Here is a 25,964-nt window from a genome sequence, read left to right as displayed (position 1 = left end):
TCCGGCAGGCAATATGGAGCAGCATCTCTGTTGGGGTTCAAGTATTTCTCTCTGTGTTTTGCAAGGCATTTGTTTAAATGTTTATTACATATATATATATATATATACACACACACACTATATATAGCGTATATATATATATATATATACGCTATATATATAGTATATAGTATATATATATATATAGTGTGTGTGTGTGTGTGTTTGTAGATATTTGAAAGGATCCAGATCAAAGATAACATATAACCACATAACAACATAATAAAAATTTTAATGATACTTATAAATAAGGTGGGGAACAAAAAAATGAAACAGTTTGGGTGTCATTATTTTTTATTTTAATTTGCTCATTCATATCTTACATGGCTTTGTATAGAAAAAAAGAAAGTGACGTAATCCTGGCCCCAAACCCTGTTTCATCAGAGAAGTGAACTGATTTTGTATATCAATGTTAAAAAAATAAAATAAAATAAATGCAAGAATACAACTGTATTGCCTCTTAATAGCATTTTATTTAAAAGTTTACAATTAGAGCACTTGTAATAACACAAAAGAGTTTAAAAGTGACATAGGTTGCCCTGCAGGCAGGATTTTTCTTGTATGCAGAAGGAATGGGGATCTTATGCTTGAAATGTGTGGAATTCATAGCGCAGTCTAGGGTTCAGTAGATCAACAGAAATCCATAATCTGAATGGAACTGACCTAATGGAAATGACCACAATCTGAATGGAACTGAATGGAACTTCCAAGTTATTCCAAAATTGGCAGGGGAGAGGAGGTGGGGAGACATGGCATCAATCTGAAGATTTCACTTGGCTCAGGTTAAAATCCAAAGGAAAACAAGAACAAAAACCACCCCAGCTGTATCTGCTGAGATACTCCATCTGCTGACATACTCCAAAACACAAAACTGTAAACCAGTGTCCTTTAAGGAAATCCATACTTTAAAGACCTCTGTCACTTCTCAAATTCAGTACTGTAAAAAGGGATAATGATGTTCCTGGATGAGCCAGATAATTGAGAATAATTTTCAAAAAGGTACATTACACAAACATCAGGATGAAGGGATTCATACATTAAATCCATATTTCAGGTTCAGAAATTGTTATAGTATTCTGCCTTGTTAAAAATGTCCTGAGGGTGGCAGATGCTATTTAGAAGCAATGACAATAGAGTCTTGAAAGTGCGTATAGTAATAGTTCAGAAGATAGAGCAGCAACTTTTTCTACCTTGATCATTGTTAATCAGCACCATAAAATGTTAGCTGCAAATAAGCACGTAGGTTAAGTGTAGCCCACCAAAAGTAAGGCATTAGAAAATAGATGAATTCTCATGAAGAACAAGTTCTTTAGGAAGGAGTTTAAGTAAGGTTTGTAAAAAGTGACTGACAACAATTTAATCGTGAAAGAAAAGAACATTAAGGCATAACCAAGTGAACTCAAATAGTTTAGTATCAGTATTGTCTCTGTGGAAGACAGTTGGGAATCAGTTCCTTTAGATACAGTGTGGCTTGGGTTGATTTCAGAGGGAGCTGGGTGTCTATTTCTCTACACCATTTTCCCAGCACTGTGCTGCCTGTAGTGGAAAAGACTCTTGGAGTCCACGTTGCGAGATTTCTGCACAGCTTCAGCAAAAAGTTTGGTCACCTGAAAACAAGGGTAGGAAGCTTAGAGACCCATAGGACACGAAAATGAACATTTAATGAAGCACGAGTGAAAGGTCAGTTTCTGCTCCTAATTTCCAAAGGGACATATGATGAAGGACACAAAAATTTTTATCTATTTGGGACTTTCTCCTGTATCTCAGACCTTACCCTGAATATACCTACCCCGCCACTCAACGCCCTGGCGCGTTAAACTGACTCAGGGGGAAAAAATATGATGGGTAGAAAGTTAATGAGTCTTGAAGTAGGTGACACATTTGGTGGGACATATCCAAGTGGAACTAAATATACCTCGTGTGATCATTTTCAGTGAATCGGACTAGTGTTTGCACTATATGTGGATCCTCAATTATCATTAACATCTTGCTCTTATGTGGTGGCTTTCATTTAGAAACAATTCAATAAAAGTTTGTATCTTTATTCCATGCCACACCACACTTTCTATTTTAAAAATAATCATATGGCTAATGGGACAGCATGGCTATCTGTGGCTTTTGATTATCTCAATTGCTTTATCACCAACTGTCTCAGTTAGGCCATGACCCACCATCATAGCACCGTTATTTTAGATTCTATTTAAAAATTCTACTCCATTCTAAATGCTATGAGAAAGGGAGAAGGGGGATGTGCAGATACTGATGAGCGGCTTCAGGAAGGCACAGATATAAAAACCTGCATATAGCTCTATTTGAGAAAAAACAGAACATACCTGGAAATTAGTGAGGAGAGCAATACCACTGTCAACAGCTGTCCTCCGAATCACATAATTATCATGGACAAACTTAGTGTTATTATTGGGGAGGTTAATCACCAGGTCAATGCTGCCATCTCTAATCAGTCTGGAAGAATAATCCAAAAAACAAAAGTTTGCAGGTGACCATGTACATTTTATAATTAGTTTTGAAAATACTAACGTCATCGTTCTCTGATGCCATTCAAGTCAATGCCGTACTGAGTTGATGGCCACCTGCCCTTCTCCATCACTAATGGATGCTCAAATTACACTCATTTTGGAGTTACAATATTTTATTGTGTTCTTGAAAGAATTCTAGTGAAAATCTAACTAATTAAATGGAAAGGCTTTTCTTTTTAAAATGCTATCTATCCGTAGAAGAATTGGTAATTAAAAAAAGATTTTAATATTTATTCATTTTGGAGAGAGAGAGAGAGAATGCGAGCAGGGGAGGGGCAGAGAGAGAGGGAGATACTGAGCCCGATGCTGGGCTCGAACTCACGAACCAAGAGATCATGACCAGAGCCGAAGTCGGAAGCTTAACCGACTGAGTCACCCAGGCACCCCAGAAGAGTTAGTAATTTGATAGATATTTACTTATTTTACAAGGAGGTGATTTCTCCAGCACTGAAGTCTGTTCCACCCCCCCCCCCCCCAGACCACCACTTCACTGCCTGCTTCCCAGTGTCTCTCAGCTAATGGTATGAGAACACAGGTCACCTGAGTTTGAATTAACCCATTTGACATTCTGTTGCTGGGTTGCTACACATACCAGGAGACATTTAAATGTCAAAAGCATGAAGAAGTGCTAATTGTTTTACAAAGTTCTAACCAAGTGCTTATAGCATCATTGGAAGTCTACTAAGGTCTGAACAATTTGCCCTTCTTTTACTAATTTGATAATAATTTGTAGGTTGCCTTCTTAAGAGCCCTAGCAAATGGTATGCCTTCTTAAGAGCCCCAATAAATGGTAGCCATTCAAAAGACTGTAATATCCTGGAACAGCTGAGAATTATCTCTTAGGTTCCCATGCCATGTACGTCTATAAGTGTTGATGTAATGGTGTTCCTGAAGGCTCACATAGTGCACTAAAATAATAAGTCTTACAACACCTAATGATGACATAGCCTAAGGCATAATAACCAACCTGATCAAAAAATGGTAAGTTAGGTAATTCAAAGGATGGTGTTTTTCTAGCACTCACTGTAGTCTCCTGCATACAGCAAGTGCTCAGTAAATTGACTAATTTATTGATGCACAAACTCAGTGAAATGCAGCTGGTCAATCTTACACTTGATATTCACATCTATCTACGATACAATTCAATGTAAGACATAAGGTGCTTCATTACATTCTTCATGTCTGTGATTCTCATTACTGAATTCCTGGTGTCCATCAAGGAAAGCATCTTTACTAGAAAATATTTTGAAAGATGCTGTGTATCACCATGCACACATATGGCATCATGTGTTACAGTAACAGCCAAGTTCATGAGAATGAAACTTTCCTATAGTCCACAGATTTATTCATCTGAAATTGGCTAAGAGGACTTTTAGAAGACTTGCAATAGGATAGGGTGAAATATTCACATCATACTGGTTCCCAAAGTTAATCCTCTATCCATTTTGTAATCTCAGAAATCTCTGCCCAGTTCTTACTTTCTGATGGAAGAGAGGCTGGGATTCTGTCCTTCCTGAGACGGCCATGCCACTGGGGTGGCAGGGACATTGTTGGCATTGAGCCAGTCCGACGTCGCTTCCGTGGCAAAGAGCTGCATTTAAAATGGAAAAGTCAGCTAGTGTATCACAGGGGAGGCTTTCATGGAGCAAAGAAGCCTACTGGGACACACATATCATTTAAAACATAAGGTAGAAGAAAGTGGTGTATATGAGAAGCAATAATCCCATGAATAGAGATTTGGACTCACTGTCCAGAGTCATGGGCACTTTAAATATTTTAAAAATATTTGCACTAAGGAAAAATTTAATAACCTCAATTGTAACTGCTTTTGTAGAGGAGAAAAATGAAGAATTATTCATGGCTGAGGATTCATTGTTATCAGATCAACAAAGCTCCATGACCATAGGCCCACTCTGAGCCTTGGGAATTGTTTTATTTTACTGAACCAGGCTTTGTGTGAGGCATTTGTGGCAGAGGAGTTTTGGCTTTAACTGCTGCAGTCGTTTCCATACAACTTCATATGGAAACAAGAAATGGAAAAAGGAACAATACATTGGAAATGCACTGAAACTTTGTCCCAATTCTGTGCAAACTAAATGTTCTAAGCTTTTAGCTGGCAACTTCTACGGAATTTATGGTAATTTTGTGAGAACTTAAAACTAGTCTTTCTAATTATTTTATTCTATTGAAGTTTTGAAACTGCCAAGTTAGTTATACCTCTCAAGTTGAAAGAATATGTTTTGAGCCATTTCATTCCCTATGATTCATTAATAATTCGCTTTTGTGGATAGATTTCAATGCTTACAGAAAACGACTTGAAAAACTTAGTATCAAATACCTTGAAGCCTTCGTTGTGCAATTGTTCAGCCACACCAAGGAATTTGGGACGGAATGATTGCTGCAATTAAAAGAAATTAACAAAATTCACTTTCTGGATATACTGCTCTTTATTGAGTCATATGTATGGTATTCTCTCGGGCGGGACACTGTAAAAGGCAAGTCCCTATGTTGTCAGGTGCTTGGTATTCAAAAGTGACAAGTTTGATCCTTTAGCTCTCCTATAGTGAGTATGAGTTCTCATTTCCCCATATAAATGAGATTACACCCACGTTGTCTTGCTCTCTACAGTCTTACTTTTCACCTTGCCCTCAAATTCTTCCACTCTCTACTTAGTCCACTTAGTCTCTGTCTGCATATTAAGATCCGCCCCAGCCCTACACAGATGCTTCCTCTGGTCAGGGAGAATTTAAGGACAGCTGGGTTAGGCGATCAATACTAGGTCAGCATTGCTGACTCTTCTGCCTGCTCAGCCTGTTCTAATTGCTGAATTCGAACTCAGTCCTGCTCTTAGGTAACTAGGCTCTGTCCTAGCAGCTTGTGCATACCTCCCTGCAATAGGTCAACCATTTGGAACTCAGTTTTGCATTAATTCTAAGGTAAAGAGTTAAACAAATGGGCTCTGGAGACACTAGGCTGCATTTCAGATCCTGGCTTTACCATTCATTTTTAGTGCATTCTTAGAAAAGTTAATGTCTTGAATCTCGATTTCTTCATTTTTAAAACAGCAGTGAGGTAGTAGTGTATCTATTTCTTGGGGCTCTACAACAAACTGTGTGACCTTGAGCAACTTACTTAACCTCTCTGATATACTTTCCTCATCTGTTAAATGGGAATAGTAATTATCTGTGTCACAGGGTCATTGTATTTGATGAGTTAATTTATAAGTAAACATTACTTAAATGTTGGTGCAGTAGCTTAACACAGTTACCTGTCCATTAATAGTTCTCATTAAGTATTAATTATTATTATTATTAAAATATTTATTTTTTCAACCTGTCAGAGACTAGATTTCTGTCCCTGCACCCTAGTTTCCAAGCCTGGCTTCCTCTACTGGTTGTCACACTTCAAATACAAGCCAACTTCCTCCTCCCATATATTTTACCTCCAGACAGGCTTCCCTGATGTTCTCTCTCTCACTCTTCACATATTTTCTTAGAGTCCATTGCTGTGAACTTCCTAGAGTCTCAGCTGGACCCATCTAGTTTCCAGGTCCTGCCTAGGCTTACCTCCTTCCTGTGACCACTAGCCACTATTTGCAAGACAGTGGTCAGGGTGAAAGGAAAAAAAAAAGCTAAGTGGCCTACCCAAAAGTCAACCCCTTACCTTGACTTCATTAACTTGAATGCCTAAGTGAGCTAACTGGAATATGAAAATCATACACAGTTAAAACCATATCTATTCTGCCTTAAATGAAAACACTTTGGCTGTCTTCCCTTGTAAAAAGTTGGTAAACAGTTGAAATAATTTGGTTACTTCAGTAAATGTTTTATAATCTATTTAGAAACCATATTAGTCATGGCTAAAAAATATCATGGAGATTATCTTATTTCAGAGTCGCAGAGAAACTAAGAATTGCAATAACAAAACATATCAAGATCCTTGTACAATTTTGATAATGTTCAGCCCATAAAACCTTCTAATATTTACTTTCAGAGGCTTTCTGAGAACAGATCTAAATCCTAGGAAAAGACTCCAAAGACTGTGTTCAAATATAAAATTCTTTAAGATTTTGGCCCTCTCGATCCCAGAACTGCAGTTTTATGAGAGGAAACTATTGGCAAATAGAAAAGATAAATGCAACTGGATGAATCTCGGCTAAGGCAGGCTCAGGGGTTATTCATGACAGTCTTCTAGAACACGAATTGTAACCATGCCCAGGATAGTAGCTCTCCATTCCTGCTTGGGACCAGACAGGAAGAAATAGGCCTTAGATGCAAGAAGCTTATGGCTAGACATAAATAAAAGAAACTAAGTAAGTATAAAATCAGAGAGTAACTCAATGGCTTTAGTGCAATTTAATGAGGTATGTGGCAGTCTCTTTAAGAACAGGTTAGACACAAGAATAGGACAATCGTTTTTCAAGTTTGATTCTGCTTGGAAAGCAAGGGACTGAATTAGATGGCATTTTAGGTTTTCTTCAAGTTTTAAGGTTCCTTGAAACACAGTAAATATGCATGCAATATTCTAAATGGACTTCTGAATTTTGTCAAATCTCTCTAATTTGGAAAAATCTCTCTAATTTGGAAGTGTGATCTTCTGCTAAACACAAGACACACTTAAGTCAGCACCAAAACACATTAGAAGATTCAACAGGGGGTGCCTGGGTGGCTCAGTTGGTTAAGCGTCCAACTTCAGCTTAGGTCATGATCTCGTGGTTCGTGAGTTCGAGCCCTGCATCACGTTCTGTGCTGACAGCTCAGAGCCTGGAGCCTGTTTCAGATTCTGTGCCTCTCTCTCCCTCTCTCTCTCTCTCTCTCTCTCTCTCTCTCTCTCTCTCTGCCCCTCCCCTGCTCATGCTCTCTCTCTGTGTCAAAAATAAGTAAACATTTAAAAAAATTTTTTTTAAGTTTCAACATAAATTTGTCCAACTTATTAACTAATACATTCATAATATATGAATACCTTAATAATATGAACCATTCTCAATTTCTTAAGTTTTCTCCTAGAAAAATCTCACTAATAATATATGGTCATGTGATAACATTGAAACCATTTTCTAAAATATCATTTCATAAGCACAGCGGTTCTCAAAATGCAGTTCCCTGGGAAATCAGCATCACCTAGGAATTTGTTTAAAATATAAAAGTTTGAGCCCTGTCTCAGATCTATGCAAGCAGGAACTCCCAGAGTGAATCCCAGTAATCTGCATTTTATCAAACCCTCCAGGTGATTTTGATACACTCGGAGTTTAGGAATAGGAGTAGGAATAGGGAGGGAATAGGAGGGAAGAGGGAATAGGAGAACCATCCTTCACTCATTTTGTAATTTGAGGTGAAGATGCATTAACCTTGGCCAAAGTCACAGTGAAAAATGTTGAGGAAGGAGTACCAGAATGTAATTTTTTTTTCTTTTCTATTTTAAAGTAAAATAAGTCAGCAAGTCCTCTAAGACCTGCAGACACCAGTCAGAACCTCATTATGGAGCTGTTTCAATGCTGTCCCCCAAGTGGAAAAGATAAATATCCAACATGACAGTATTGGCAGTTCCCAGCCGGGGAACCACTCTGCCTTCTGGTCTAGGGTGTTGGCTTTCATAGCCACATTATAAACTTCTATCAAACATGTATTGAACACTTGTGACACATAAAACAGCCTCTCTACAAAAAGAAATTACGTCTGTCAGCTTGCATCTGAGTAGCCCCAGATTTAATAGCTGATTGAAAATACCTGGGTAAGAAACCATTTGTTACTAAAGGTGAAAAGTACAAACTGATTTATTTCCTGGAAAATGTTTATAAGAAGGAAAGTCCTTTAAAAATGAAAAAAATATATATATTTCCTCCAATTATCATTCTCACATTACTCCAACTTCTGGCTGCAGAACAGAAAGCCAAGTTAATATTGTGTGGTGCCTGCGGACTCTACAGGGACGTCTGCATCGACAACGCTATGGCTGTTCCTAATGATTCTGTATTGAAGATAAAAGGTTATTCATGTCACTTGGAGTTGTCTTTTTCAAATAAAATGCTTGCTTTGTGTTTCTGAGCAATGCTGAAGTGCAGATGTCAGGATGGTGCTCGCCACTCCACAAACATCACTGAATAGCCCAATCAGAGGGGGAAAAAGAGTGAGCGCTCTTGATCTACTCTAGAGTAAATCATTTATTGTTAAAGGGTGTTCCAGAAAACTTCAAAACAAGACAGATTGCCTACTCATAGCAACTAAAAATAAATCCTGATGGGATGAAAGGAGGCTGGAAATACTGCAGGAAAATCAAAGATGATTTTGTTGTCATATAAACCTGCATTATGCCTTTCTTATGTTAGGATCTAGGCCTATGGAAAGCCTCTTGTTAGAGACCCAGTGCATGTAACAGTTAAGTTGACAAGAATCCTTTGACAAAATCTAAATCTTGATTCCTTTTCCTCTTAAGTTCTAGTTATACGCAATTGATGTTATGAATATTTCAAATTCCCCAGGTAATTCGACCCATAGGATTTAACTTTGGGAGGAGCAGAAACAGAGGGTCCATGTGTGTAAAGGAGTAGGGTGGGAAAGAGAAGAGAAATAAGAAGTTAGGAAGATTGCAATATAACAAATTAGCATATGTGTGCCCTCCCCCTCCAACACACACACACACACACACACACACACACACACACACTCTCTACTAAATGTTGAGAAGTGGCTGATACTTGCTAGTAATGATTTACTATTTAGAATATGTGTTAAACTACCAAAAATAAGAAAAAATGTTTCCTGGCTCAGAGTTACTTTTATCTCTCCTCCATAGTTCTCTTTTCCCCCAGCTTTCTCTTGCAACCTATTGTGAATATTAATGAGTTAAGGTATCTTCAATTAAATCTTCCTATTCATAGCAGGAAGCTCGGGCAGGGTGGGGAGATAAAGAGAAAAGAAGACCTTTACTTCAAATAAATGGGACAGGTATCGACCACCCTCCTCATTTATACATGAAGGAATAAAGCAAATTAACTGCAGTGGTGCTGGCTACCAGCGTTCTTCTGTGAGAAAAGTCTACACAGCATTAGGCTGAACGAATGAGAATCTTAAGAAATCAAAATACAGTTGTGGATTCCTTTCTTAGAACTTTATTAAGTGCCTCGACTAAATGCATCCCTTTGTATTTACTGGCCCTAATGCCCATTTATATATTAGCAGTATTTTTTTAGGTCCTTGTCAGTTCTGACTTATATATTCAAATGAGTTTATACAAATTATTCGGACCAAGCTGAATCATAGTAAAGAAAATGATTTTTTTAAGTACAATGTAGGGGCGCCTGGGTGGCGCAGTCGGTTAAGCGTCCGACTTCAGCCAGGTCACGATCTCGCGGTCCGTGAGTTCGAGCCCCGCGTCAGGCTCTGGGCTGATGGCTCAGAGCCTGGAGCCTGTTTCCGATTCTGTGTCTCCCTCTCTCTGCCCCTCCCCCGTTCATGCTTTGTCTCTCTCTGTCCCAAAAAAAATAAATAAACGTTGAAAAAAAAAATTTAAGTACAATGTATACTAAAATATGGAACCTTAATTACTTCATTCACAGTTGCTATGAAGTTTGGGTAAAAGGCTGACGTTAGAGTTCATTCCATTCTATCAAAGAAGATACCCAGTGGGTTTTATAGCATGCTTTGTCTCTCTCTGTCCTAAAAAAAATAAATAAACGTTGAAAAAAAAATTTAAGTACAATGTATACTAAAATATGGAACCTTAATTACTTCATCCACAGTTGCTATGAAGTTTGGGTAAAAGGCTGACGTTAGAGTTCATTCCATTCTATCAAAGAAGATACCCAGTGGGTTTTATAGCTATGAAATCTCTAGTTAGTATATTATGTCATATTGTTCACTTAAATTTATGCCTATGCGTTTTTAAAAATCACTCTCAAAGAAAATCCCCCAGATAGTAACGATGGGCCAGCCAATAACTGCTGGTAATGGCGGCTCTTCTGTGCCTCCCATTTAAGTAGGTGAGAAAGTGATTCTTGTCCACCTCCTGACGATCGATTTTACCACAGCTACAAATATTTTATTAAATATAATTTTACACCAAACATTTCTTTAAATATGCTTTTTAAACTTTGTAATTAAAAGAGATACATATCTAAAGCCCAAGCATGTGCACTTATACGCAGGAAAAAAGTTCTTTGCAAGAACGCGTGTAGCTGCTGGAACACTGATTTCTTTAAAACAGAATGTACTGAAAGATAAAAATTCAATGGGCAGAACCTCATTCCATTAAGAAAACTCTTTTTACCCTACACAACCCTCTTTTCCCCCCTACAAAGCAAAAAATTCAGTTCACTGATGCCAAAATCACGCAAATGCTTCAGAGGGATCAAGTTAATTTTTGCTTAATATTTCCTTGAAGCCCTGGAACCAAACAAGGCACAATTTTATACATCACTGCCTTCTTAAACTGGTATTTTAAAATGTTAGCACTATTATGATTAGTTGTGAAGATGGGGACTAAGGGCATGGTCTCCTCTGAATGCCCCCAGGCCTCACATTAAACTTTAAGCCATAACTGGAAGTTGGGAAAATACTCTCTTACTTGTGACTTAATAAGACTGAGTACCCATTTATAACATGATGAGTCTCTCATATGGTGTGATGTGTCTCTAAACTGCCCTTAAGCTTCACAATTACAAGTCATTTCGTTAGCCTCTGCTCTAACTGTTCACCATCTCCCTTCTGGCATCTTTATGAAGCAAAATTCCAAGTTGCTCTTTGCAGAAACTTCTCCAAAGCCACTACCCATCCAGCCTCGAGAGTCTAATTTACTGATATTAAGACACCCTAATGAGATGGTATCTATAATAATCACCCACTGACTTGAGAATACCTGGTACTGCTCGAATTATATTTGTTATTAATTTTCATGTAACCATGCAGGGTTTGAGCTTATTACAAGTACAGTAGGGGTGATATATAAGACCATCTATTGTTTTTATATGATCCAAGAATTACGAATCTCAAATGTAAGTGAATGACCAGGTGGGAAGCATTTAGTATTTTTTCAGGAAATTTATAAACAGAACAGTCTGTACATTCTTACAATAATTATTCCAAGGAGTAATAGAAGTATCCCAGCTACCATTTTGCCCTAAGATTTCCACTTGATTTGCCATAGTAAAACAATAATGCCCTTTTAATTGCATAAAGATGCTCTCTTATAATTATTTCACCTTGCTTTGACTTAGAAGACTTTACCAAATAATAATATTTCAAGAACTTCCAGAGTGTATTGTGGGCTCTGCTGACTTTCTTAAGCCCATTAAGTTACTCATCTTCAAGAACTTTCAATTAGTCATGGAGTTTCAGGCTGAGAAAATTCTTCAAATAATGCCCACATCTTCTCCAGCTTTGGATCTTTGACATTTACAGGCAGTCCTCAACTTCAAAAAGTTCAACTTTAAAATCATGTGAAAGCCATACACGTTCAGTAGAAACCATACTTCAAATTTTGAATTTTGATCTTTTCCACGCTAGCAATGTGCAACAGGTCAATCTTTTGGGATGTAGGGCAGCAACAGATCCCAGTCAGCCATACAACCATGAGGGCAAATAGCCAATACATTTATAACCATTCTACTTTTCACTTCCAGTAAAGTATTCAGTAAATTACATGAGATATTTAACACTTTATTACAAATTGCCTTTGTGTTAGATGATTCTGCCCCACTGTAGGCTGACATGAAGTGTTCTGAGCACACTTCAACGTAGGCTACACTAAGCTGTGATGCTCAGTAGGGCAGGTATAGTAAATGCATGGTATTTTCAACTTGTGATGAGTTTATTGAGATATAACCTTGCCGTAAGTTGTAGATCTATAGTAGAAATTGAAATGTGAATGAATCAATGTAAGGAAGAAAGGAACAGAGGTTGGGAAGGGATAATATAGCTTCGGCTTGGAAGTATTTAGGTTTGAGACATCCAGATAGAGGTCCAACAATACAGGAGATTGTTGGAAATATGGGATGACTGAGGATAAGGATTTAAAGTTGACAGCTATGGATAGAACAGTGGATACCACAGACATGAGTTGGCAAAAGGGAAAGCCAAGAGCTAGAGACAGAGAGAAAAAGATGAGGTGAGACCCGACTTTATGGAAAGCATTTGTTCAGGGGCTAAGGAGGAAGAACAAGGAGCAGAACATCTATAACAGATATAACCAAGGAGTAGAAGAGACTCCTTTTTAAGACATCCTAGATCCTTTTCAGAACAAATACCCTTTTCACTAGAGACTTTATCTTTCTGTTCTTTTTATTTATGCACTTATTTGTATTGCCTGCCGCAGTGGAAAAGGGAAAAACTCAGGGAACATATAGAGAACAAGTGTCCAGTTTTTCTATTAGTTGCTGTTTTCTTTAGTGAAACTTAGAACAAATCTCCCCTCTTTTATACTACAGTTAAGGTCCTTGACACAGCCACTCCTAGCCTGTGCCCAGGGGCGTGCACGCAACCACAAACCACTCACCTGGATTCCAATCAGGATGCCTTTCTGGGGTATCTTAAAGCCTGTGGAAAGCATTGCCTTTAGGAAAGCTGTATGAATGCCTTCACCAAAGCAAGCCACCTGTTTAGAATAAATTAAAAAATAAAATAAAAAGAAGGCAATACTAGTCAACAACCCTTACCAAAAAAAGAAATGCAAATAGAAAGCACTTTATTCATAAACTCCTTTGCTAGATTTTATTGAGTTGCCCAAAGACCATGCAGTCTGAATCCCGGGATTAAAAGCCTGGCTGGGGCAGATGTATCTTATGTTTTTAATTAAGCATAATGAATGAATAAGCAATTCTTTCTCTATCCAACAACACTCCATGGAGCAACATAACTGGATTCTACTGTGAGTTATTTGGATACAAATCACAGCTTCTGGTCCATAATGTGGTGAGTTACCAAATGTTAATATGGACTTAATGTTTAAATAACAGTATATGTTATGTATGCTATGCCACAGTGCATGAATTCATGGGTGAGTAGTACAAATGCATAACTGCTGATCAATTGGTGAGTAGTCATTTAGTACAGCTTATGAGAAAGTTTTCTGAGAAATTCAATAAATGCATGAAAATCTCAAAGGACCTTTTTTAAAAATCATTTTCATAAAATGAACCAAAATACTCTGCTACTAGTTCTGAATACCACATCCATAGGTAGAACAAAAACAAACAAACAAACAAACAAAAAACAATTCCAAACTAACATATAATATTAGGATATACAGAGGTTTCATGTCGGGTAATTATGCTACAATATAGCTACAAGTCAAATGGCCACCAGAACTATAGAGCAAGTGGTATATTTGAGCATGATGGAAGTAGAATCTGCCATGCATATCATCATTTGGCACAGGTACAGAACCACCATTATAGTAAATAACATTGATGATGGCTAAATTCATTCTTGAAGCAAATGACTCCCTTACTGTGAAAAGGATGTTCTCATGACTATGACCTTCAGCCAACCACCAGCACCTGCTGCTTTTCACTCAACAGTGAACGTTTTCTTTGGTCAATTAATGGCCAACTAGCTTAAGTAATGTCAACCTAAGTTAATGAAACCCAAATTTTAGTGATAGGACCAGGCAATCACATCATAAAAGCAGATACAACAACAAAGAAGAGGTTTCATCAATCGTCTACAAAAAAAATCATAGAAAGTGGTCAGATATTCAAGTCAAGCTTGGGACTACCATCCCCACCTTGCCACTGAGAAAATAAAACACCCGTAGCTAGATCAAGAGCTAAAGGTTTATTCAACCCCACAACAAGCCACTTGAACACTGAACATGTCTCTTTGAAGCCTGAGATTTCACTCAGCCAGAATTATTATTCTCATTTCGGGTATGAAATAGACCTTGTAACATCACACTCAGTGACACTTGGAAGTGTGACTCTAATCATGGAAGAAGAATGATCTCTATACTTCTGAAACAGATACAACAAAGGCGAGCTGAGCTTCTAATTCTTTCATATTTTCTTATTTCCACAACTCCAATAATGTATGTCTGGAGGCAGAATGGACATAGGATTGAAAACAAGTTTACCACACTAGAGAAAACAGCACAAAGAAAAACAGATCTCTTTCTGATCTGAACCTTGGATCCGCCGAAAACAGCCCTGCTACTGAATAACCATGGGATGGAGATGAACCTGAAGGCTATTTCCTTAAACAGCTGAGAAATGTAATGCAGGCCCATCACTTTAAAGTTAGGTTTTCTCAACTATTAAATTAAACGCAGCAGCAAAGGAGCTAAAAGAAGGTAATCTCTAATCCAAATACAAACAAGATAGCCATTTATTCCTCGCTGCCTGCCATCCTGTCTCACTTGCCTTCTCGGCATAGATGCTGCTCGTAACCAGGCAACCATATAAAACATCACGTATGTATTGCAATTAAATATTTTTCTCCTTTCAGGTGTTCCTTAATAGCAAAAAAACAAGGATGCCTCACAGTCTGATGTTGCCACTCTGATGTGCACTGATGAGAATCTGAAGGTTGTAGCTAGTAAGTCTGTCATGGGCTAGGTGATTCATAAAATGTCCTGACACTGACATGTAGGGAACTCTCTAGAGTCTGACAGCTCTTTACAAGAAACACAGTTCACATTCTTAAAGAAACCTTCAGCCGACAAGAGTCCCAATCCCAACACAAGTGAAGAGGGACATCCAGTGGCCAATCCCATTATAGGTTTTAGATAATCCCCAGGAGGTTAAAGTTGCTTTGAAAGTTGTTCTGGGATTGTTGCATTTATCTACAGATTCCACAGTGTTTAAGCCCATGATCTTTTTAATGCTGTACAATCATTCTACATATTGCTAGTAAAAATCCAACGATCTAATTTCATAGTAGCAAGTGGATGAGGGGTGAGGGTGGGAAGTACTATTACACAGAGACCTTAAAATAAAGCAGAAATACCCAGGAGATATCTACTTAGACATCTAAAGAAATATTTGGAAGCTGTGCTGCAATGTGTAATGTAGAAATTAATTAGGGACACGTATATTGTATTCAGAAGTCAAATATAGGTGAAAATTTAAACTCTGGTCCATAAAAGTACAAGATTTTTCTTTAGCTGAAAAATCTTAGGCCCTTTCAGACTTACTCTGATAACAGAAGTTTGCATTCCCCTTACTTCTTAATAGCTTACTTACTGCATTATATTCAGATCATAAAACCATGGATTTCAAAGTATGAAATCTTTTAATGAAAGTGTTCAAGGATCCTTAACTAGTTACCTCTCCAGTGGAAGCCATCTCACATCGCAGAATGGGGTCAGCATCCCTCAACCGGGGCCAAGAAAACATTGGAGCCTGTCAGAAACAATGGGGAGGAAAAACATGTGAGAGAAAGTTATAAAAGGAATAAGAGAGGATAAATATATTTAGTGAACGAACCGTCTCTCATAGGATTCATTTAGGCTATGGTAGACACGTAAAAACTTTCTTTGGTCCAAGCATCTGACTTGAAAAATAGCTTTAAAACTCTGTTCCAAGAATTTCTTGAGCTCTTGGCCAAAAACTTGGGTTAAATAATCACAAATTATTTCTGTAAATAGGGCCCCTGTGACCAGTCTAGGCCAGTGTTTCTAATCTGGCCTACACATATTCTTATTGGAGTGAATTCAAACAAAGTCTACTGGGCATTGGTTTCCCCAAACACAGAATTCAAACACATTTTTTTTCTTGGTAGGCTTTTGAAACATTTCTCTTCTTTTTCTGATCATTTGAACTTGCAACAAGCAACCATGCCAGAAATGTCTGTCTGTAAGATGACTTCTAAAACATGAAACTGTTGTTGACACCTCTTAAAAAGCTTTGAAAACATTCTGCTTCGGAACCACTTTGGCCCAGAACTCTCATATGAACTAGAACATAGATAGGAGTGTTTCCTTTTCAATTATTTTATCAGTGCAATTCACTAAGAACCTAATTCTTGTTACTTGATATACCCATTTGTCTAGTCTGGACTATTTTTCCTTTGACTCTGGCACCCTTCTAAATTCTCCTGGGAGTTCTAGTTCAGGGTCCTTTCACTAGGTCATTCTTAGTCAAGTTATTATACATTTCTGCACTCCAGCTTCTCTGTACCCTCATCTGTTGACATCCACCCACCTCACTAGGCCTATGTTAAGAGTGACTATAAATAAGTAGTTCTTTCTTTTTTAATTTTTTTAATGTTTTTATTTATTTTTGAAGGAGAGAGAGAGAGAGAGAGAGAGAGAGAGAGCATGAGCGGGGGAGGAGCAGAGAGACAGGGAGATACAGAATCCAAAGCAGGCTCCAGGCTCTGAGCTGTCAGCACAGACAAGTAATTCTTTTTTAAGAAGTCAAGATTCATATGGGGTGCCTGGGTGGCTGAGTCGATTAAGCATCCAACTTCGGCTCAGGGCATGATCTCATGGTTCACGAGTTCGAGCCTGCTTCAAGACTCTATGTCTCCCTCTCTCTCTCTGCCCCTCCTCCACTTGTGCTCTGTCTCACTCTCTCTCAAAAATAAATAAACACTAATAAAAATTTAAAAAGAAGTCAAGACTCGTATAAATGTAATTAGGAAAGCTGTAAACTGAAAGATACAGTGCATTTTCAAAAATGCATACCTATCTCTCAATACCATTTTTAGCTGGAAATTGTTTCATACACAGATGTGTGTGATTGTATGTATATTTCTTGTCTATGAATAAAGAAACATGAAATTGAAATTCATATATAAATTACCAGTGGAAAAATATTTTTCAGGGCCTTCTACTTATTGGTCTCAAACAAAAAAAATCCTATGTATTTGTACCTATGTATAGTCCTATGTATTTTTACTTATGTATAATTCCTACTGAAAGCTTTAACAATTTATGCTATGTCATTAGTCTCCAGGAATAAAGTGCTACCCATCCCCAATATAATAATGCACTATAAAACCCAAGGCATCCTAAATTATTGAGTTAAGTAAGATCAATAAATATTTTTTGATTTATAGTTTCAACTTAAAGCTTCCACTGTAAATGTCAGAAGTTGGAGTCTCAGCTATAACACAATTATGGTTGAGGTCACTAGTACATATAGGAATGGCAATCTTTTGAAGGCATCCAAAATATGTAAATATCACAAAAATACATCACACAATATAAGTTAATTTCATCGTATGCTTTTTCTTTTTTTTTTTTTTTTTAAACGTTTATTTACTTTTGAGACAGAGAGAGACAGAGGATGAACAGGGGAGGGTCAGAGAGAGAGAGGGAGACACAGAATCTGAAACAGGCTCCAGGCTCTGAGCTGTCAGCACAGAGCCCAACGCGGGGCTCAAACTCATGAGCCGTGAGATCATGACCTGAGCAGAAGTTGGACGCTTAACCGACTGAGCCACCCAGGCGCCCCATCGTATGCTTTTTCTAAAATATTTAAATATATTTATATAATATCTCACTAATCTTCATACTTGCCCCATGAAGTAAAGGTCATAATTATAAATATTCTGTGCATTGGGGTGGCGCCTGAGTGGCTCAGTTGGTTAAGTATTTGACTCTTCATTTGGCTCGGTCATGATCCCAGGGTCATAGAATCAAGCCCTGTGATGGGCTCTGTGCTGAGCATGGAGCCTGACTGGAATTCTCTCTCTCTCTCTCTCTCTCTCTCTCTCTCTGTCTGTCTCTCTTTGTCTTTCTCTCTCTCTCTCTCCCTCTCCTTCTGCCTCTCCCTGGCTTTTGCATGTGTGCACGTGTACTCTCTCGAAGAAAATTAAAAATAAAAAAAATAAATACTCTGTGCATGAGCATACTGATACATCTAAAGGAGCACAATGGCTTTGTTATTAATGTATTTTTAGGAATCTACATATATATTGGAAATTAGTGAACAAATCTTAAATTTTTCTGGTCAATCTTCATAAAGGTGCCATCAATTTCATGACCTACATGGCACCACCATGAATGGCAACTGCTATTTCAACTTTTCAAGTAGAAACATTGTGCTGCTGAAGAAAGTAGGGACTAGTCAAGGTGGCCAAGGGAGTTAGAATTTAACCAACACCACGGAGTAACAATTTCCAAGATCCCTGCATTCCTGAAACCTTGGCATAGCTCAAAAGGGGCACAATTCAAGCCTTGTCCTAACAAAATATGTCCAGAATTGCTGTTTACCAACTAAACTGACACCATCACTATGGGCCACATTAATGTCGTTTATAATTCACTCAGCTAGTTGGTTTTCAAGTTATGCAATTCTAAATGATTTTTTTTTAATTTTTGAAATGGATAAAAGTTCATATAAAGTTGTCTGTGGTGCAACTGCATCGTGTTATTCAAAGGAAACATCGTAAATCCCTAGTCCAGCACTTTAGTTAGAAGGTTCATGAAGTATCAAGATCTTTTTTTTTACTTTATTAAAAAAAAATGTTTTAAGTAAGCTCCACATCTAGTGTGGGGCTTGAACTCATGACCACCAGATCAAGAGTTGCATGCTCTTACTGTCTAAACCAACCAGGCACCCCTTGAAATTATTTTTGATGAAAAATTTTTCCTTTAATTTCCTTGAAACTTACAAAAAATGACTAATATATTTTGTTTAATGTTACCTTAATTGCAACATAGTCAGCAGGAATTATGGGATGGTCCAATGTTGGAAGAGGTTTCTCGTCAATGTTCTCTTCAATCATCACCTTGGTGGCCACATCAATGAAGTCTACCCCCAGTGTTTTGGAAACAAAGGGGAAGGATCGAGAAGCTCTCAGGTTACACTCAATCACCTGGAGACATGACAAAATTAAAAAAAAAAAAAAAGAGGATGTTGAGAGCCAATGGCAATATAAATATTCTCCCTGCCACTTGGGTTCTAGTTGTTTTTCACTGGGACCCAGCTCTTGTTTTGCCAGCCTCTGACTTCTCTTCCCACTGCTTGTACTTTTGCTAACCATTTTCTTTTTAGTCACTATCTTTGAATTCTGACTTTTTTTCATCTACTTTCCACAATTTCATCTCCACACACTGCTGATAGAGTTCAATGCAGAGCTCAGATAATGCCACATCCCTACCAAAAAGCCTTCACTGGGATTCCACTGGCCATCAAATTAAACTCTAGTCCTTGAAGGCCTTCTATTCCCTTGCTTCAATATATACCTCTCTACATTATCTTATACCATTTCCCTGACCCCATTTTTACTTTCTCAGTTTACCTTCCACTATTTCCCTGGAAAAATAATTTCGCTAACTAGTCACTATCTCCTAAAATATGCCAAATTTTCTCTTAGATGTTCTATGTGTAATGTCCTCTCTACCTTCCTTTACTTGTCAATATTCCAGCTACTCTTTAAGATCCAGTTTAAAATATAAAATCTTCTTTGAAATCCACCTCAAACCAGGTATATGGCACCCAGATACATGTGTGGGCACATACATGTGCATACACACACACACACACACACACAGGCTAGCAGACATGCTCTCTCTGTTCTGGGACTCCAATACCATCGATTTGCACATTCCTCCCACCAGTTATACTCTAACTTGTGTTAGAGTTATCTGCAAAGTCCTCTTCTTCCCAGTCCTCACCACATTGAATATCTTTGAAAGCAGAGACTGTTGTTTACACATTGTTATTACCACCTTATGCCTTCACGTAGTAGATGCTGAACCAATAGCAGTTACTGATTGGTTACATTAAATTTATTAAGACTAGTGTAGGGGCATCTGTGTGGCTCAGTCAGTTAAGCGTCCGACTTCAGCTCAGGTCATGATCTCACAGTCCGTGAGTTCAAGCCCCGCGTTGGACTCTGGGCTGACAGCTCATAGCCTGGAGCCTGCTTCAGATTCTGTGTCTCCCTCTCTCTCTGCCCTTCCCCTGCTCATACTCTGTCTCTCTCTGTTTCAAAAATGAATAAAAACATTAAAAAAAAAAGACTAGTCTAGTTGATTTAACTACTTTTGGTAAACAGGATCTAAAACCTCAGTGCAAGTAATTTGTGACCATTCTACATATTCAGATTATTTTATGACAGTCACTGTGTCTATCTATACTACACTGTAGAGGGCAGACAGTGATCTTCTTTCCCAGCAGATCAGAGTGCTTTACGTAACTGACTGACAGATCAGTGCCACCAAGGGCCTGTGTCTTCAAACAAGGCAGGCATTATATGCTGTGCAACAACCCACACTCAGACACAAATAGCAGCAGGAGTCTCAGTTGCTCTGTGATTGTGCTCATGGAGAAGATTACCAGAGGGACACAGACCGACATAAGCTGACACAGCTGTGGTGCTCTCTCAAGCACCTTGGCATTTCTTACCAAGACGTCGTTTCCTTTGACAAGAAACTGGACGTTGAATGGACCAGAGATGGCAAAGGCCTTTGCAATCTTTCGGGTAGCATCCTTCACCTAGATCAAAAGGACAATGATAGTAGTGCTAAAGAGCATACCTTAGTTGGAAAACACAATGAAAAAGCTACAGGACCTTAAAGTTAGGTTTCTTTAATTTCTCTTTAAGGAGAGCTACATCTCCACTAATAACCGTAACAATAATAATGGTGATAATAATAAGAGAAGCCACTAGTAGGCGTCTGTTAACAAAATAATAATGCGCACTAAATATTCATAACAGGCTAGCAAGGAAGAGAACACATAATTTTACAAAATTATCTTTCTGCCAAAGGTCTCTATCTAGCCACCGTTATATACTCTGGTTTTACTTTGAGGGCTAAATAATTCTTTCAGTCTGGGTGCTTCAGCACCAGAAACTGCAGTCCAAACTGTCTATTAATCTCCTGACCTACCTGCTGAGAAGAGCAGGCCCTGAAATGACAAAGCACTCAAAGCAAAGAGACCAGAGAGATTTCCTTGATGTACTTTTTCTCTTGCTCTGGACTCTACAAGGGTAGATATTATGTTCAGAAAAAAAAAATGATGTTTCCTTGCAGGGAGGTTCTGCATGTCACATATACAAACCCCTCTATCCAACCAGAGCCAGATGGTACCCATGCAATGCCGGGGCACTGGCAGCAAGAAACGAGAGCACCTCATTCATTACTTTCACAAGAGAGATTCAGCAACTACACTGGTCATTAGAGGAAGTAGAGTCCGTGGTACATTGAACTCTGAGGGATTTGGAAAAATCTGAGTTCTTGAGGTCAATTATACCGATACGAGAAACTGAAGTACACTTGAAATCTGAGGACAATGTTCTCTTATGAAACTGGTGTTACAACATAACCTGCTACCTTCACCTTCTAGAACAAGGTTAAGATCTTCAGAATCCTGTCCAACATACATATAGCCAGATAGGCCTGCCTAGATTTTGATGGCAGGATTATTGGAAAGGTTCACTGAAAAAGCCTAGACTGACCTAACATACCTAAAGACTAAGGAATGTCCACGTGAATTATTTAAGATGATGGTCTCTGAGAACACCTAGCAGTGCCTATTTAGTACTGAGGCATCATTCTTGGGAAGATCTTTAAAGCAATGTTTCCAAAAGAAAGGTTCAAAGAGACATATCAGAAAGTGCTGGTTTGAGATGAGAGTTAGGGTAGAAGTGAAAACATAGGTTCCAGAAGGTTCCTACATGACTGCTGCATCCCTGCTTCTAACTGAAAAACATAGCTTTACATGCTACTCACCTAAGTGGCTCTCAAAACATTGGAATCACCTGCAGTAGTGTTCTCCAAATGGGATCCCCAAACCAATAGCAACAGAAACAGCATCACTTGGGGACTTGTTAAAAATGAAAATCTTGGGGCCCTGCTTAGAAGTACTTAACAGAAACTGGGGATAGGGTCCAGCAATCTATATTTTAGCAAGTTAGCCAGGCTGTTATGGCACCACTGAAGTTCAAGAATCACTACACTAGCATACAACCAAGTGGGCTCAAAAGGGCAGGAAGGAGGGGTGCCTGGGTGGCTCAGTTGGTTAAACATCTGAATCTTGATCTTAGCTCAGGTCATGATCTCATGGTTCATGAGTTCGAGCCCCACGTTGGGCTCTGCACTGATAGCACAGAGCATGCTTGGGATTCTCTCTCTCTCTCTCTCTCTCTCTCTCTCTCTCTCTCTGTCTCTCTCTGCCCCTCCTCCACTTATGCTCTCTCTCTCTCTCTCTCTCTCTCTCAATAAATAAATAAACTTATTTTTTTGAAGGACAAGAAGGAAATTGTTATCTCTAAAATATCCAGCAGACTCAGAGCAAGAAAGTTCCCCTTGTAATACACTTCACCTGGGGCATGTCCTACATTACTCCTTAGTTAAAAACATTTTTTTTTTAATTTTTGCCTTTCCCCTTGCACTTTTATTTATAGATGATGACCTTTTCAATGGCTCCTTGGCTGATGGTTTGCGTGGGCAGCATCAGAGTGGCATCCCCTGAGTGTACACCTGCATCTTCCACATGTTCAGAAATGGCATGGGAGATAACCTGGCCAAAAGAAGATATCAGAAAGAGTTGTCAGGCACCTATTTCAGTGAAGCTACTGCCTCACCACTCACTCCCCCCAAAAACCCCGCCATTCTAACAGATGCCTAGAGCATTGACTAGTTCCTTCGCTCAGTCCTTGATGAGAGGAATATGAAGGGCTGCACATGTAGACTTAGCCACCTCCCTGTGCAGTGACAGACTGCCCCAGGGCAGCTGACAGTGGCTGAGCTGACCTCCCTCCTCCATTGACTGGAATGGGTACAAATAATAGGAAAAGAGGACAACTAAAGTGACTCATGTTGACTTTTAAGAATAGGAAACAAGCATTTGGGAGGCACAGGAGGGATCTTTATCTTTTCCTTCCAGATTAGGTTTCAGACACTGGAAAAGAAAAGATGGGAGAGGTGAATAGCTGGGTGTATGTTACAACGTAGGTGGACCAGAAAGAAGGCCTCAGATCTAAAGACTAAGAGATTTTTAAATTGAAATTTGAACGGGCACCTGGGTGGCTCAATCGGTTAAGCATCTGCTTTTGCCTCAGGTTATGATCTCACGGGTTCATGATTTCAAGCCCCACATCAGGCTCTGTGCTGACAGATCAGAGCCTGGAGCCAGCTTTGAATTCTGTGTCTCCCTCTCTCTGTCCCTCCCTTGCTTGTGCTCTGTCTCTCTCTTTCTTAAAAAATAAACGTTAAAAAAAATTGAAATTTGATAAAGAAGGGAAGCAAGAGGCAATTATTCTTGTCTTCTCTTAGAGGTGAGGAGACTAAAGCAATATAAGAAGAAATAATCCAAGTGCATGTGACTCCTGTATGGCCAACTCAGGATTTTCAAGCCTTATCTGTCACATTCCAAAGTTGATGGTCTCAGTCGCCATAACCTGAATGTTAATTCTATGTGTGTCTTTGGGAAATGATAAAGCTGACTGTGGGGGAGAAATAACTGGGCAACTGTAAAAAAACAAATAAATTACAGACATGATTTGTTTATCAGATTTATAAATGACTTAAAGCAGAGTAACATTTGAGTTTCCTGCTGTCACTTATGAGCTCTGTGACCTGGGCAAGGTACTTTATCTTGCAGGCTTGGTTTCTGATAAGACAGTGCTAACAATGGTATCTGTCTCACAGAATGTTTATAAGGATAAGAACGAACACGTACTCGGTGTTTGACATGATATTTAGTGCATAGTAAGAACTCAGATTTTTTTTATAGTGTCTAGAGATGGGGAGGCAATATTGCCACTGAGCTCTGAAAAAAATCATAATGTAGCTGAAGTACTATGTCCATTTCTGAGTGTGACTGTTTAAAAATTATGTGAATAACCTGGATCATTTCCAAAAGAAGGAGTCCAGGCTGATAAGCAATGGTTGATGTCTGAGAGAAACTTAGGTTAAGAGCATATCCTAGCAAATTGGAACCAAATCAGGCCAACAGACCAGCATTACTTTACCAGCACAATATTTGAAAAAGCACAAATTTCTCTAAGCCAGTCTTAACATTCTCCACTTTGACACTGGTATGATTACATCCCTCTTATGTTATACCTGAGTATTAAAATACTTAAAATGTTGAAAGGGGGAAAGATTAACCATATGCTCTACAATTCTGGAGGCCAGAGGTCAGAAACAAAAAAAATTCTAGGGAAGCAGACTTTACTTCAAAAGAAGAAATAAATGAGATGTCTATATATATATATATATATATATATATATATATATATATATGAGATATCTTTTAACCTGACAACTTTCTGTGTTCTGTGTAACCAAAGTTACTAAACAGAAAACAGGTGAGCACTTTCTGGTGATGCTGTAAAGAGAATTCTCATCCTTGGGGTGTGGGGTTAAAATAAATGATTTCAAGGGTGCTTAAACTCAGGATTGTATGATTCTGTGGTATGAAGTCATCATTACTGTGTATATATGTATATGTGTGTGTGTGTGTGTATGTATATATATCACAGCATATGTTTTATATATGTATGTTCATGCAACATGCAAATAACCCTACTTTGAACTGTTAATCTGGAAGACAAAAAAGCCAAAAAGAAGATTTAACATTTTCAGTAGTGTTTTGAAGTATTTACAAAGTAGAAAATGAAGAACAACTTTTTTATTTTTCATTAAAGCAAATAAAATGACATGGAGGCCCTAAAACATAACTTCCTATATTTCAAGATAAATCATAAGTGCCTTATTAGTGAACCAGGCAAACTAAAGGAAAGCATTTCTCACATCTTCATTTTTCCCTGAAGTTGGAGGCATTCATTGTGTTAGCAATACAAGATGTGATTTGGTAAACAAATTTTATGTTATTATCCTTATCCACCCCACTCTGTTGAGTTTTGTCTTTATTAATGCAATAAAAAAGTGGAGGCTGGGAAATCAAGAGAGGAGAAAAACTAGGGATTCAATCAGGAACTTCAGAAAGCAAAGTATTGGATGTTTTTATAATACTCATTGAAACATAAAAGGAAACCCACAGACAAAAGAAAATGAGAGAAAAATCTATCAAAAAGAATGATGAATACAGGATGATAATTAATTTTGAATATCATCAAAGAGGAATTCTAATAGCTTAGAACACAGGATATATGACTCCCATGACACATCAACTAAATTGTCAGTGAAACTGAAATTTTTTTTTTGGACTGAGCAGCTTGTCCACTATTATTAGAGACATGTTTTGTAGAAATAATGACCTCTAATCTGTGTTGTTTCAAAACCGATAAGGAAAAAAAGAAAAGAAAAGAAAACAAAACAAAACCTGATGGGAAGGCACGGATCTAGGATATAGGGATAAAACACTTACTCTTCCATCTTTGCCAACAGCGTCCATTTCTACTTCCCGGGCCCCCTCGATAAACTTTGTCAGCACCACTGGGTGTTCCTGTCATCAAGGAAAACAGAAGGGCAGAATCTTTGGCTGACAGTATGTGGACAGTGTCAGGTAAAAATTGTATACCTTAAGCAAATCCC

The 25,964-nt window shown here is 38.3% G+C and overlaps 1 protein-coding gene across 1 annotated transcript in view; it reads right to left on the bottom strand.

Moving 5' to 3' along the window:
* Positions 1–492: 492 nt before the first annotated feature.
* Positions 493–25,964, bottom strand: part of CPS1 (carbamoyl-phosphate synthase 1) — a 128,614-nt gene continuing 103,142 nt past the window's right edge. Inside the window, exons 29-38 of the mRNA XM_045481104.1 lie at positions 25,798–25,875; positions 22,876–22,983; positions 20,866–20,955; positions 19,160–19,330; positions 15,832–15,906; positions 13,065–13,163; positions 4,915–4,974; positions 4,055–4,167; positions 2,373–2,502; positions 493–1,646 (exon numbers count right to left, since the gene is read on the bottom strand). Coding sequence (XP_045337060.1) covers positions 1,548–1,646; positions 2,373–2,502; positions 4,055–4,167; positions 4,915–4,974; positions 13,065–13,163; positions 15,832–15,906; positions 19,160–19,330; positions 20,866–20,955; positions 22,876–22,983; positions 25,798–25,875 — 1,023 coding nt within the window. The 3' untranslated portion in view covers positions 493–1,547. The remainder of the gene's footprint in view (positions 1,647–2,372; positions 2,503–4,054; positions 4,168–4,914; positions 4,975–13,064; positions 13,164–15,831; positions 15,907–19,159; positions 19,331–20,865; positions 20,956–22,875; positions 22,984–25,797; positions 25,876–25,964) is intronic.

This window comes from Leopardus geoffroyi, chromosome C1 (genome assembly GCF_018350155.1).
Source record: "Leopardus geoffroyi isolate Oge1 chromosome C1, O.geoffroyi_Oge1_pat1.0, whole genome shotgun sequence".
NCBI classification, from domain to species: Eukaryota; Metazoa; Chordata; class Mammalia; order Carnivora; family Felidae; genus Leopardus; species Leopardus geoffroyi.
Note: the sequence above shows the minus strand (reverse complement) of the source record. Positions and strands in the feature narration are given on the sequence as shown.